This window comes from Myxocyprinus asiaticus, chromosome 2, assembly GCF_019703515.2.
Source record: "Myxocyprinus asiaticus isolate MX2 ecotype Aquarium Trade chromosome 2, UBuf_Myxa_2, whole genome shotgun sequence".
Classification (NCBI taxonomy): domain Eukaryota; kingdom Metazoa; phylum Chordata; class Actinopteri; order Cypriniformes; family Catostomidae; genus Myxocyprinus; species Myxocyprinus asiaticus.
In genome coordinates, this window is record NC_059345.1 from 62,613,464 (window position 1) to 62,628,626 (window position 15,163).

Below are 15,163 nucleotides of genomic sequence, written 5' to 3' on the forward strand. Positions count from 1 at the left end.
TCCCCTCAAAATTTGGGCAGATGGTTGTTTCTGGTATCAATTCTTATTCAATGTAATAATTAACTTATGGGGTTATTGTTAAAGACTTCCATGCATTAGATGTACATTTTAAACATCTTCTATATTCCTTATAACCTAATAGGCAAGAGGAATTCAATCTATCTTCAGAATCAGAATGAGCTTTTTTGCCAGGTATGCTTACACATACAAGGAATTTGTCTTGGTGACAGGAGCTTCCAGTGCACAGCAATACAAAACAGCAACAAGACATAGACAATAATAAAAAATAATTAAAAATGGAAATTTAATAGAAAAAAAGTATATATATATAATACACAATAAGACAGTATATACAGTTGTGCTCAAAAGTTTGCATACCCTGGCAGAAATTGTGAAATTTTGGCATTGATTTTGAAAATATTGATGCAGGAACTGCGCTCGGCGACCGACCTCGCTCTCCGAGCGACGGAGGTCACGGCGCGGTCTCTTGGGCGGACGATGGCCACACTAGTGGTCCAGGAGCGCCACCTTTGGCTCAACCTGGTTGAGATGGGTGAGGCCGACAAGACACGATTCCTTGCTGCCCCCATTTCCCAGGCGGGCCTATTCGGCGACACCGTCGAGGACTTTGCCCAGCAGTTCTCTATGGTAGAGCAGTAGATGGATGCTAGCCGGCATATCCTGCCCCGGCGCGGCTCAAGATCTCACACCCCATCTACTCATCGCCAAGGGTGTCCCCCTGCGGTGACTGCACCGGCTCCGCCGCAGCCCGCCCCTTCGGCCTGGCCCCGGCGTGGAGCCCACCGCAGGAAGCAGATGCCACCCGTCTCGCGGCCGCCCAGAATCTGTGAAAGGCTTCAAAGCGCCCTTGAGACGGGCGACCCAGGGACAACGAAACCCGCTGCTCTGGAGCTGGTAAGCAGATCTTCATCTTTTTGTTACCTTTTGCATTTAATTGCGCTGCATGCCCAAGTGGCTGCAGTACTCAAGAGCTCAGCAAGAGTGGTTTCCTTGTTTCCTGGGTCACATATCCGGTGTTTACGGCTGGCATCACGACCACCATCCACCACTCCATTTGGCAGGTTGGCGCTCCAGCGGCGGTCTCCCGCCCTGAGTGCCCAGCTGTGGCACAAATCCGCCCCCGATGTGACAGTCTCCACGGGTCACAAGGACAGGCCTCTTCCTCCCCCATCCCAGGCTGTTCCTGGGGTGGTCACAAGGAGCCAGGTAAGTGCTTCGATGTCCTCGGACTCAGCACGGCCACGACGTGGTGTGGCACCTCAAGCTCCGCCACGCCGCGAGGCCCCACCTGCCGGTACATCCGATGACGTTGTCCCTTTGGTCCCCCTTGCGCGGAACTTGGACGCATGGCTTGCGCCTTCCAGTCCGTCACAAGGGCTGGTCCGGACCGTCCGACTCGGCTGCGCGATTCACTTCGCCGGGCATCCGCCCAGGTTCAGCGGTGTCCACTTCACCTTGGTGAAAGACGAAAACGCTGCTACCTTGCGCGGAGATCGTTACCCTCCTATGGAAGGACGCGATAGAACCTGTCCCTCCAGCCGAGAGGAAGAAAGGGTTTTACAGCCCCTACTTCATTGTACCGAAAAAAGGCGGTGGGTTGCGGCCAATCTTGGACCTGCGAGTACTGAACCGGGCTTTACACAGACTCCCGTTCAAGATGCTGACGCAAAGACGCATTCTAGCGAGTGTCCGGCATCAAGATTGGTTCGCGGCGGTAGACCCGAAGGATGCGTACTTTCACATCTCGATCCTTCCTTGACACAGACCCTTCCTGCGGTTCGCGTTCGAGGGTCAGGCATATCAGTACAAGTCCTCCCTTTCGGCCTGTCCCTGTCTCCTCGTGTCTTTACGAAGATCGCAGAGGCTGCCCTTGCCCCGTTAAGGGAGGTGGGCATTCGCATTCTCAACCATCTCGACGACTGGCTAATCCTAGCTCACTCTCGAGATGTGTTATGCGCACACAGGGACCTGGTGCTCTCACACCTCAGCCGACTAGGGCTTCGGGTCAACTGGGAAAAGAGCAAGCTCCTCCCGGTTCAGAGCATCTCTTTTCTCGGTTTGGAGTTGGACTCAGTCTCCTTGACGGCGCACCTTACGAACGAGCACCACCAGTCGGTGCTGGCCTGTTTGAAGGCGTTCAAACAGAAAACAGCGGTTCCACTGAAACTTTTTCAGAGGCTTCTGGGGCATATGGCATCCTCGGCGGTGGCCACCCCGCTCGGGTTGATGCATATGAGGCCGCTTCAGCACTGGCTTCAGACTCGAGTCCCGAGATGAGCATGGCGCCACGGGACACACCGCGTGGCCATTACGTCGGTCTGTCACCGTCTTTTCAGCCCTTGGACCGACCTCTCATTTCTACAAGCAGGTGTTCCCCTAGAACTGGTCTCCAGGCGCATCGTGGTCATGACAGACGCCTCCAAAACGGGCTGGGGCGCTGTTGGCAACGGGCACGCAGCCGCCGGCCTCTGGACGGATCCGCGGCTGTGTTGGCACATCAGCTGCCTCGAGTTACTGGCAATTCTGCTCACCCTGCGGAGGTTCCGGCCGTTGATCCAGGGCAAGCACGTGCTAGTTCGGACAGACAGCATGGCAGCGGTAGCATATGTCAACCGCCAAGGCGGTCTGCGCTCCCGCTGTATGTCACAACTCACCCGCCGTCTCCTCCAACGGAGTCAGCAGCACCTCAAGTCGCTGCAAGCCACTCACATCCCGGGCAACCTCAACACTTCGGCGGATGCGCCGTCACAACAGGTTACCCTCAAGGGAGAGTGGAGACTCCACCTTCAGGTGGTCCAGCTGATTTGGAGTCGATTCGACAGGCACAGGTGCACCTGTTTGCCTCCCAAGAATCCTCCCCACTGCCCACTCTGGTACGCCCTGACCGAGGCCTTCCTTGGCATAGACGCGCTGGCACACAGCTGGTCCCCTGGTATTCGCAAATATGCGTTTTCCCCCAGTGAGCCTGCTTGCACAAATCCTGTGCAAGGTCAGGGAGGACGAGGAGAAGGTCGTCCTAGTAAGCACCCTACTGGCCCGCCCAGACGTGGTGCTCGGACCTCACGCTCCTCGCGACAGCTCCCCCCGGGCAAATTCCCGGTAGGTAGGACCTTCTTTCTCAGGGAAGGGGCACCATCCGGCACCCACGCCCAGACCTCTGGAATCTCCATGTCTGGCCCCTGGACGGGATGTGGAAGACCTAAGCTGTCTCCCACCTGTGATGGTAGACACGTTCACTCAGGCTAGGGCTCTCTCTACGAGGCGCCTGTATGCCTTTAAGTGGCGTCTGTTCGCTAAGTGGTGTTCTTCCCATCAGGAAGACCCCCAGAGATGTGCAGTCAGATCTGTGCTTTCCTTCCTGCAAGAGAGGTTGGAAGGGAGGCTGTCCCCTTCCACCTTGAAGGTGTACGTTGCTGCCATAGCAGCACACCACGACGCAGTCGACGGTAAGTCCTTAGGGAAGCATGATCTGATCATCAGGTTCCTAAGAGGTGCCAGGAGGCTGAATTTTTCAGGGTCTACAGAGAGCCCCATTTGAGCTTTGCAGTCAGCCAAGCTTAAGGCACTCTCCTTGAAGACTGCCCTCCTGACTGCGCTCACTTCCATCAAGAGGGTAGGTGACCTGCAAGCGTTCTCTGTCAGCGAAACGTGCCTGGAGTTTGGTCCGGGCTATTCTCACGTGATCCTGAGACCCCGACCGGGCTATGTGCCCAAGGTTCCCACCACTCCTTTTAGGGACCAGGTGGTGAACCTGCAAGCGCTGCCCCAGGAGGAGGCAGACCCAGCCCTGTCGTTGCTGTGTCCGGTGCGCGCTTTACGCATCTATTTGGATCGCACGCAGAGCTTTAGGATCTCTGAGCAGCTCTTTGTCTGCTTTGGTGCACAGCGGAAAGGAAGCGCTGTTTCCAAGCAGAGGATCGCCCACTGGCTCATTGATGCCATAACTATGGCATATCTCGCCCAAAACATGCCGCCTCGGTAGGGCTACGAGCCCATTCTACCCGTGGTGTAGCGGCTTCTTGGGCCCTGGCCAGAGGTGCCTCTCTAACAGACATTTGCAGAGCAGCGTGCTGGGCAACACCCAACACCTTTGCAAGGTTCTACAACCTCCGGGTGGAACCGGTTTCGCCCCAGGTAGTGGCACGCAACACAAGCGGATAAGCCCGGGATAGCCGGCCGGGTGTATCGCTTGCACACAGCGCCTTCCACCCCCTTTTGAGCTGAAGACGTGCGCTGTTAATTCCCAGTAGTGTTCACAAAAGTTGTTCCCTGGTTGACTTCCTCCAAGCCCTGTGGCAGTCGAGTTTTCGGAGAGACTCGCTGCCGGCCCAGTAAACGCGCTAACTAAGAGCCCGGTTCTGGGGTAGGTGCTCCGCATGTGGCGGTTCCCTGTAAGGCTAACCCCATGCGATCTATATCTTCCGCTAATTCATTTCCCTGCTGGCAAACTGCATCTTCCTTGGGCAGAGCGCCTCTGCCCCAGTTTCCATGTTGTAGTAACTCCTCCCCCATTGGGCAGGATCTACCTTGAAGGCTCTCCACATGGTTGGAAAGACCATGTGATGTATTCTTCCACTTAAATATCCCCCTCTCTTGGGGCGAGGTGTGGTCTCCGCGGTGTCCTCCCCTTGGGAGAGACACCCCCCGACTAGACCTGGCGGACCAGTCGGATAATCCCCCTTCTTTTTTAGGGAGTGGAAAAAGAGAAGGGGAAAGAGGCCACGACTGGCTTAAGCCTGTCTCTATCTCTGGGTAGTCGATTTGTCCCCAAAAAGGGCCGTTCGACACTCATAACTGTGTTGGGGGAGGTTACATGTCGACCTGGTGTGCTGGCTATGAGGCACACAGCAAGTCTGCCCACCACACACCGCCAGTTCACGTAACACAGTTCAGCCTTGTGGCGTTTTGTATAGGGACCCCTAGTGTCACTACATCGACACCAACGTCGAGTGAGTGACAGATAGGGAACGTCATGGTTACTGGTGTAATCTCCGTTCCCTGATGGAGGGAACGAGATGTTGGTCCCTCCTGCCACAACGCTGAACTACCCGCTGAAATGGCTGGACCTTATATCGGCTCCTCAGCGTAAAACCTGAATGAGTGGTTGCATACCAGCTCCTTTTATACCCATATGTTCGGGGGAGTGGCATGCAAATACCACTTGCCAATTTTCATTGGCCTTTTATCAAAGACCAGAGGTGTCTCGGGCTCCCAAGAGTGACCCCTAGTGTCACTACATCGACACCAACATCTCGTTCCCTCCATCAGGGAACGGAGGTTACACCAGTAACCATGACGTTTTGCCTGCTCACTCATGTTTTCTTTAAAAATGGTACATATATTACCAATTCTCCAAGGGTATGCAAACTTCTGAGCACAACTGTATACATATATATACATATACATACATACACATACATATATACACATATACATACACAAACGTAGTGCAAAACTAAATACAAATCTGTTATATACAGTGCAAGGGAATGTAATGGCAGAAGAGGTTGGATAATATAAAAAGACTAAGCTGTGTATTGTACATAATTATTGCTCAATGGAGCAGTTTTAACTGTTCATGAGAAGAATAGCCTGGGGGGAAAAACTGTTCCTGTGCCTGACGGTTCTTGCTCCAGTATTGGGGTAAGATGACCCCTTTTCATATTTTTTTATTTTGTGCTATGACAACAAAATTAGCAAATGTTTCTATTTATTTCCCTTGATAATATGTTGGGTGATGCATCATCATTCATCCTGTACATGCTAAAGGTTTATCTATATATGTTACAATTTAAAAGTAAATGAACATTGTTCTTAAGGGGGGGCATCTTACCCCATCTTACCCTATTAATCTGTGTTAATGCTAGTTACAATTATTAATTGTTAATTCATATAGTTCATAGTGTATTAACTAATGTTAGCATGTACAACTTTTGATTTAAAAAATGTATTACCAGGGTTGAGGAGTAACGGAATACATGTAACGGGATTACGTATTTAAAATAAAATAAAAATTACTAACGGTATTTCACTAAAGTTACATTTTAAATTGTCGGTAATCAGAACATAGTTACATTCAAAAAGTATTTTGATTACTGAAGAGATTACTCTAAACATTTAATTAAACAAATGACAATAAAATGCAGTCTATTCAATTAGAAAACATTTATCCAAATAAATGATGCGATTCGTGGAGTGTCGAAGGCACTCTCACACTGTAATGAGTGAAAAGGTAGATTTGAATTCACTGAGGAACTTTTCCTTTATGAGATTAATAGAGTGAATGCACATAAGATCAGAAAAAGATGTCATTGTGTACACTCTGTGGGGTTTTTAAGATGGCTTGGAGCAGCAGAAATAGTTAACCTTGTGTAAATTGCCATGTGAACATTTAGCTTTATGCTAAGCTAAAATGCTATTTCTAGCCCTTTTACATGCACCTCCACTTTATATCATTTTCCCCCAGTAGTTAGAACTTTGATATTAGGGCAAAAATCTTATTTTTGTAGAGAATTTTTGTATTGTTTTCCTGTACAAAATATCAAAAAATCTTTCAAACTTGATCCTGTTTTAGAAGCTACACTGCACAAGATATGTATATGATATGTATAGGATACTTCTTACTGTACTGGCAGATTTATTTTCACTTGTTATTAACCTGTTTATAGTCAAAACAAGTGAAAAAATATGTGCTGAAGAAGTAATCCAAAGTATTTAGATTCAGATACGTTACTGAACTTGAGTAATCTAATGGAATACGTTACAAATTACATTTGTTTTATACATTTAAAAATAAAAGTAACCCTCCCAACCCTGTGTATTACTATACGTTGAAATTAACATTAACCAAGATTAATAAATGCTGTACAAGTATTGTTGATTGACAGTTCATGTTAACTAATGTTGTTAACTAATGTTAACAAATAGAGACCTTATTGTAAAGTGTTACCAAAGTTATTTTAAAATGTTATAGGCTATCAAGAAAACCTCACCTTTTATAGGTCTCTGGAGTGGCTGAGGGTCTGAGTCGGGGGTCACTGGGTCTGAAAAGGCTGCACTAGGCTTGGCAATTTAAGTGTCAAAAATAGTCTTGTTTCAAAAATAATTTCATTTATTTCAAAATTTGCAATCAACAGACGCACAAAAACAATAAGGTCGCCCTTTTCATGTAACTTCGGTGAGTATGGGTGTGGAAATGAAAAATGAAGGACACTCATATAACATTGTCCTTGAAGTGTAGGCACATAAAAATGACTTTAAAGCGACTTTACTTGGTATGTAAAAATAAAAAAATAAAAGTCAGTATTATCTTTGTGTAGGGTATATAGAAGTTGATTTAAGGTGAAATATTTCAAGTTAAGCAGCATCACATTAATATTTATCACTAAACTGTCAGTTCATCTATGTTAATTCAGACTAAGACATTATATTCTGTAAAAAAAAAAAAAAAAACAGTTCAGTTCAGTTGACCTATATCCTCACTGATGCACAAAATGAAAACAGAACAAAGACGTTTGTAATGTTACCTCATGTAACTTCACTATATGCTTACAAAAACATACAGCAGCAAGTTACTTGTACCTTTCATTTATCAATATTTCCCTTTTTAGACATGCAAGTTAACCAGATTTTAAATAAGATAAGAACAAAGAACATCAGAACAATATACCTTCATGGTATTCACTATTAAAGGGAAAACTGTAACATGAGGTGTATAGTGCTATGAAAGTCCTGGCTCTCAAGACATGAGAAATAAGGACCTGAATAAACTGCAGAAAAAAAAAAAAAAAAAACTTCTTAATCAGTCTTGTTTTCCAGTACAAAATATATATATATTTAAAATCCTTAAAACAAGATCAATTTACTTGAGAAGCAAAACTGCATGAGATATTAAGATTGTTTTCAAAGAATATATATCTTGAATTAAGTTTATTTTGCAAATAGGTTTAAACAAAATTAAAATAGGTTTATTTATAGTGAAAAACAAGACAAAAATACTGATTAAAGAAAATGAAATTGATGCAATGTTCTTAAGTGGTAGCAAGACTAGACTTCAAAATAAACAATCTGCATTATATATCCTCATGCAAGATATGTCTCTCATATTCTGTGCCACCTGAGTGTTTGGATGATTTAAAAAAAAAAAATGAATAATTGATTTCTGGATTGGTAATGTCAATGAACCACAAGAGATTTATTTGACATAAGCCTTTTAAGAGGTCCACTGGAAGTCAGTTTCAAGTGCACAGTTTAGTCATGGTCTGCTTTGGTAAGGAAGAAACTAAACAAGAAGGAAACATTGCATTAAAAACAAAAAAGCATTAGCTTCTGATTGTGTCGTTTTTCCCAGAAAACCCAGAGCCCAAATGTGCCTGCTTTGACAATTAAAAAAATCTGTTTAAAACAGCAAAATCACATGTAAAATAGTCCCTTATACGCTGATTTAAAAGATGTGGTCAGTCGTTCCTTTAAGTGCATCTATCAGCTTTCAAAAAATACTTTATAGCAGTCCAGCCTCCTCCACGGTGCCCTCAGAACTCTCCAGACAATATATATTCATTATTTATATGTCTTTTCATTGTTTTTGGTAGTCTGTGCAGTATAGATGGCAGGTCCAGGAGATCTTCATGACTCAAACTCACTGTCACTGCTGACTGATATGTCTGGCGTGGAAGCCCCGGTCCCCCTAGGCCCTGTACCCGAGCTGCAGTCACTGTTCTCTGGGCTGCCAGGATGTCGTGGGGAGGAGCCCTGGAGGTGGGGGTTGTGCTCTGAGGAGGAACATTCCGGAGAGCTACCAGAGGGATGGTGGGAGGGGTCTTGCTGCAGTCTGGTAAAAATAAAAAAATTAAAAAGTGAGAGAGAAAAAAATTAACTCAAGAGTTTGAAAAGTCAAAGCAAGCATGGTATCCTAGCTCTGTGCAGTGCCACAAGTTTCAAGTAACAAGCAATTTGTCTGTCCACACCAAAGGGGAAAATTCTGCATGACTTGACACAGCCAATCAGAAGATATTTCAGTATGAATGTACAGTTATGTGAAACAGTGGGTGGGGCTACTGAGTGTGACGCCACAGAAATAGAAAACAACCGACAAACAAAAAAGCTAATTGCTGGTTAGGACAGATTTACACACTGAAAAAGCTATTTTGTGGTGAGGTAAATACAGCAGAAAAGATTAAGTACTTTATTTACACTCCAATAAGTTAGTTTAAAGGTGCTCTCAGTAACTTTTGTCTTTGTGTCATCTTAGACTCTGACACGTAGCGGCTTGGATGCAGCATCATTTAAAATCAATAGTTTTCAGTTTCAGATGTCATTGTAGAAATGTAGTATTCACAGTCAGCCATGATTACTTTAATCAGTGAGTGAAAGTGTCAAATAACAGGACGGTTAAGCGAGATTAAGCGAGTAGTATCCGGCTGGTCATGTGATTCTAACATGGCAGCCCCCATGTGCGGACCCTCTCCATGTAGAATAAAACAGCTTTTATATGGTTACTGATATGACTGGAGTCTTCATTTTAATGTGAGTGCTCATGATTTCCTACATATAATGCAACATTACAATGTATGACTTTAGGAGTTGAAAAAAAAATGAAAAAAATGACTGAGTGCACCTTTAAGCGTGAACTTGAAAATATTAAGTAAATTCTACATTTGTACTTAAATTCGAACATGTTAAAATTAATGCTCTAGCTTATAAGTAAATATTATTTGTGACTGTATGTTATCTTTACAATGCGTCACCATGTGTCAGTCTTAGAAAGCCCTGTCATATTTACATTTTGACTACAAATTTCACAGATAAATAAGTCAATTTTACGTATTTTTTTGAAGCAGCACTGCGCATGTATTAAGCTTCCGTATGTCATGTACTACATGCTTAAACATGTTTTTATAAGGAAAGTTTAAAATGTGAAATGTTCTAATAAAATGTTCACTTAAATTTTACTAAGTATATTTAAGTACTGTGTACATATGATTTGTTAGTAAAAGTTACTGTATTAACTGAAATGTTTATGTTAAATGTACTCATGCTCTATAATCAATATTATATCATAAAGTTAAGTACATTTAACTTTATTTTATACCATTACAATTTAATAAAAAAATTAAGTAAATCTTACTAGTAATTTTTTTTTTCAGTGCATGGAAGAGATAGCTTGTTGCTTTATCATGTCGTATCTTTTTAGGACACAGTGTAAAGCTGCTGTAACCACATTTTTTAATACTATGCATAAAATGCTGACCTAGTTTTTTCACCAATCAGAAAATCAGGGGGCTGTCTCTGTCTGTCAGTATATTTTGCTGATCTGTCTTTGGAGGGCAGGATTTTAGAGAGAGGGTGTGTGGTTGAAGGGATGGGTTAGGTGCGGTGTTGCAACTGTACAGTGTTTATGTACCTGTTTTTAGCAGATGCCGCTCTGTCCCGCTGCCTTCTGTTTTTGAACCAGTTGCCCACCTGAGTGGGTGTGAGACCTGTAACCTGCGCCAGATGCCGTTTTCTGGAAGGGTTTGGATAGGGATCCTGCAGGTACCATTCCCTCAAGAGACTACGGGTTCTCTCCTGGAAAATACAAAATATTAAGATTAGGTTAAATCACAAATAATAATAATAAAAAAATCTGGTAATTTGTTTTATGTGCATGGAAATCCAAGGAAAAAAACAAACAGTTTCAGAACTCATGAACTGTGGCAAACATGTAGGTTTCACTGTTAAGAGTCCATTGAAAAGCTCCAGACTCAATCTTCTCAAGAAGGTTAATGGCATTATATCTTATTAAGCCAGAGTTAAAATAACTAGTCTTCTGGGTAAGAAGTATTTAAAGATCCCTTGCAGGAGTAGCATTTAACCAGATATCTGTAGACCCCTATGGGTCTGTAAAGGTACTGCAGGGGGTCCCTGGACTGATTAATAAAACACTGAGGAATTTCTAATAGATTTTTTCATGCTTCTAAATGTTTTAAATATTCTTTATTTCTAATAACAAAATTACGGTAGAAAAAAACAACATCTTATATCATCTTTGAATGGTTTGGTTGCTTTGGTAGAGGGTAAAAACTATAGTTAAACTATCTCTTTCTATCAAAAAATACCACAGTACCATGGCAACGGATGTAAATGTTGACCTAAGAAACTAGGTCAGCACTAGTTTGGCATAATGTAATGTTATTAATGAAAGCTGTTATAAAGAGTCAATGAGAAAATTTAACAGTTTTAGATTAGGGGTTGGCTGAGAGTCTGGGTTGGGGGTCCCTGAGTCAAAAAAGGTTGTTAACTCCTGATCTGAAGGAATACTGCCTAAGGCTTAAACTGTTGGACTTAGTCGCTATACCAAACACAGTTCTGGGATCAGGGCTTCTAAAGTCCATCCTGCTTTTGTCTGATGGCCACCAGATACATGCCATGGTTCTACAGAGAACCACTGACCGTCTTATCTAATTTAGAGTCTGCTGGAGTATTCTGTCTACTGCTTAGCGATTACGGTTAATTTCCTGTGGTAGTAACTATTGACCACCTTCATAAAGTGACACCACCCCTTACACTTACGCACAGAGAGCTTCATAATCTCTTATCCACTTTCCAATGCAATTCTCATTCAACCAGTCAACAAAAACAATTACAGACTCAAGGAATTGTTATGAGAGCTTTGCAAAGCAGTTTAACGGTTAGTTAATCTGACGACTTGTGTCTGGAAAATGGTGAAGCTGAAAAGGTAGAAAGTCATCTGTGCGGAATGAGAGCTTAAATGCCACAGGTGGTCCTTGGCTCAAGAGGCTTAAGAAACATAGTCTAATAGTGACTTCTCAATGTGGTGTGAGAGCTTGTACACTCTTTACAATGAGCATGCATTGAGAAGTCTCGGCATGCTATCAGGCTTAATGCAGTATTTACATTGTTGCATCAAGAATGCAGTGCAATTAAGTCCTTATTTGTTTGTACTGTGACAGTTTAAATACAGTTGTTGCCTAAAGGAGCTATTTCTAGACAATCTAACCCTTAAAACGAATTCTAATGGTGTAACGTAAAGTAGTCAGGTCGGCTGAGGCATTTTAAATCATAATTTTCCCTTGAATAAAACCAGTTTTTAGATGCCAAAACATTTTTACAGTGTTTAACAGTGTAGCCAACTACAAAGCAATCGGCTGTTATTGAAAGTTAAAGTCAACATTTCAGAGACTTTAAGATTCTGCACTAGGTCACTAATCAAATAAGCAAATTTGTGACATTTGTGTGCCCATTTTAATTCTTTTGTGTAAAAGGTAAGATTGCCTTGCTTCAATAGAGGACACAAGATACTAATCTTAGAAAAAATTTCAGATCATGCTGGAATAACATGGATCATCATGTTGCCAGCTGAGTTCATGCTATCATTAATGCAAAAGGAGGACATAACAATTACTGAGAAAGTCTGAAATTCATTTTATTTTTCCAGTTCAACTTTTCACTCAAATAGTTAGTTAATGATATAATGTTTCTCTCTATTTTTCATGGAAGCTTTTCTATTTCTAAGCAAAAAAGGAGCTTTATCACTAGTAAACTTTTGAACCAACTTTATAACAAATTCTTTTTTGCACTTAGAAATAGTGGTATTGACTACTTCTCAATCTTTTGATCCTCTTTCTTGAGCAATTTGGCTTACCTTGAAACAATGTGTCTTCTGCTCGCCATCCCAGATGGTGCGAGGGAGGGGAAACTTCTTACGGATGCGATATTTCTCCACCGGACCCAGCGGTCTCCCTCTCAGGCGCTCCGCTTCACGGTAGTGCGCGTCCAGCCACAGGTCCTGCAGTTTGGCGTGGGACTCTCGCGTAAAGCGGTGACTCTGCAGGATCTGGTAGAGAGCTTCAAAATTTCCTCCATGGAAAGCGACGAGCGCTCGGGCTCGCATCACCGACTCATGGCGGTTGAGAAGTTCACCGGCCGAGCCCGGAACGGCCACGGGCAGGGACCAGAGGAAGCGCCCCAAGCGCTCAATATCTCCAGTTTCCTCTAGATTCTCACAGACTCGAGCCACCTGTTCAGGTGTGAACATCGGTAAAGGAAACATGACTAGGTCTGCTTCTTTCAAATGCAACTGAAGTAACAGGTTTGGACTAGTGCGTAAAAGTATCCCTATAGCACCATTGCGCGAAGGCGTCTCCAAAGCGCACTGGGACCTAATGCACTGGAAGTGTTTGTCTTTACGAACCTCACCCTTGCTACTTAGATGGATTACACTCTAACTGATTCAATTAAACCAAAGCGTTGCAACCTCGAGAAAAAAACAAAACGCTCTGATTGATTTGAGGATTCACCTGTTATATAATGTACCACTAGACTGTCTGATTTCTCGGTAGGATATGGGTGAGCCCATGGAATACTCGTTTTTCCCAGTTTACTGGTGCCAGTTGAAGGAAAGAAGGAGCAGCAGAAGTCAAGCCTATTTATAGAGAGATTCAGTTAGCATCTTTGTGCTTGTTTTGAGGGGGATTATATGCCTCAGTCATTAGGCACTTAGTGGGGGGTTGCTGTTCATGGAGGTGACTGACTGGATGATCAGATTGTTAGCCTAAACTGAGGAACACATCAACTGTCAGTATGGCTGGCATGCAACAATTAAGGTTGTTTCATTAAAATATCTCATGCAGTCACTAAGATGGGTAGCTATTATGGTGTATTTTGTGCCTGATATGGGTTTACCTGTGGAGAGATGAGAGTCAGCAGTGATGCCAACAGAATATTAAATGAGACATAACGGAAATTCATCAGGCTGGTGAATAATAATGATTTGGATAGGCATTGACATAAATTCAGCAACCAAATTATTACTTATTTAATATTAATTATTTGATTATTTTGTGATATCTTTGCCTATCTATCTATCCATCTATCTATCTATCATATGTTGACTACTCGATTAATAAACTCGTTTACAGTTTTTGCACACAGATTTTCTAAGTAAATCTTAATGGTATAAAACTAAGTAAACTCTACTTAACTTTATGACAAAATATTGATTAAAGTAAGTAAACTGAACTTAAACATTTTAGTTAATTCAGTAACATTTACTTACAAATATCATATACATGGTACTTAAATAAACGTAGTCAAAATTAAATAAACACTATTATAACATGTCACATTTAGAATTTTGAAAGATAAAAGGTTGCACACGGAGACCTCAAAACTTGATGCACAAAACACAATTGACGGTGACAATCAACAGATCATTTTTTTTATCATGAACGAGTAATTATGAGTAGAAAATGAACTTAAGACTGCACAAAACACGAAGTTACCAAACGTAACAACAAAATGAACAATAAATATGATGTAAATAGACTTGCAAACAGTGAAATCATGCAAGCTCATTAATTATTTAAGCCTAGTGCATGCCAGGAACACCAGCTTCAAAAGTTACGTAAAAGTTTATTTACCTGTGAAATTTACTCAAATTAGCAAATAAATATGACAAGGTTTTCTACTTTAGGATTAATACATGCTGAAACTTTGTAAAAATAAAAATAAATCATAAATAATATTTACTTATCAGCTAGACCATTCATTTTTACTTTTGTATGTAGAATTTACTTAATATTTACTTAAGTTCATGCTTTAACTTATTTAATGTAGAAAGTTCTTATATATTTACTTAACCACAAAAAGAAAAAAAATTAAATGTAGACTTAACTCAGATTTGCCATTTAAATGTTGTTGTTTCAGCTTAATAATTTTAGTTGAATGAACTCAAATTTAGGTAATACAATAACACAGCTTAAACAGAGAATATTGAAACTAATTCTAGGTCAATTATTAAATAAACTTATTTCTCCACAGAAATGCATAGACATCTGTACTTCAGTTGCACATGCACAAGGAGAACTGAGATAGTGTTAACAGGATCTAACTTGACCAAAGGGGACACAGATCTACCTTATAGTGACATCACACCAAACAACTATTTGCAACAAAACAACATAAATAATACTACAAAAGACCTAAAAACCTCTATGAATTCTTAAAAACAACTATTTAAATGCCCCGTTTGTTCCCTTTAACCAGGGAAACGTAATTAAATAATTCAAGTGTTTAGTTTAGGTTGAGTTTTTAACATTAAAATCTTAAGTCTATGGATTTTTAAGATAAATAAGTTCAAGGA

At 42.2% G+C, this 15,163-nt stretch overlaps 1 protein-coding gene across 1 annotated transcript; it reads right to left on the reverse strand.

The window, feature by feature from the left end:
- Positions 1-7,829: 7,829 nt before the first annotated feature.
- Positions 7,830-13,249, reverse strand: six7 (SIX homeobox 7). The gene is made up of 3 exons (XM_051719490.1): positions 12,665-13,249; positions 10,424-10,587; positions 7,830-8,851 (listed from the first exon to the last, which is right to left on the reverse strand). Exons 1-3 carry the CDS (start codon positions 13,070-13,072, stop codon positions 8,647-8,649), a joined length of 777 nt encoding a protein of 258 aa, XP_051575450.1. The 5' UTR covers positions 13,073-13,249; the 3' UTR covers positions 7,830-8,646.
- Between the last annotated feature and the right edge of the window lie 1,914 nt (positions 13,250-15,163).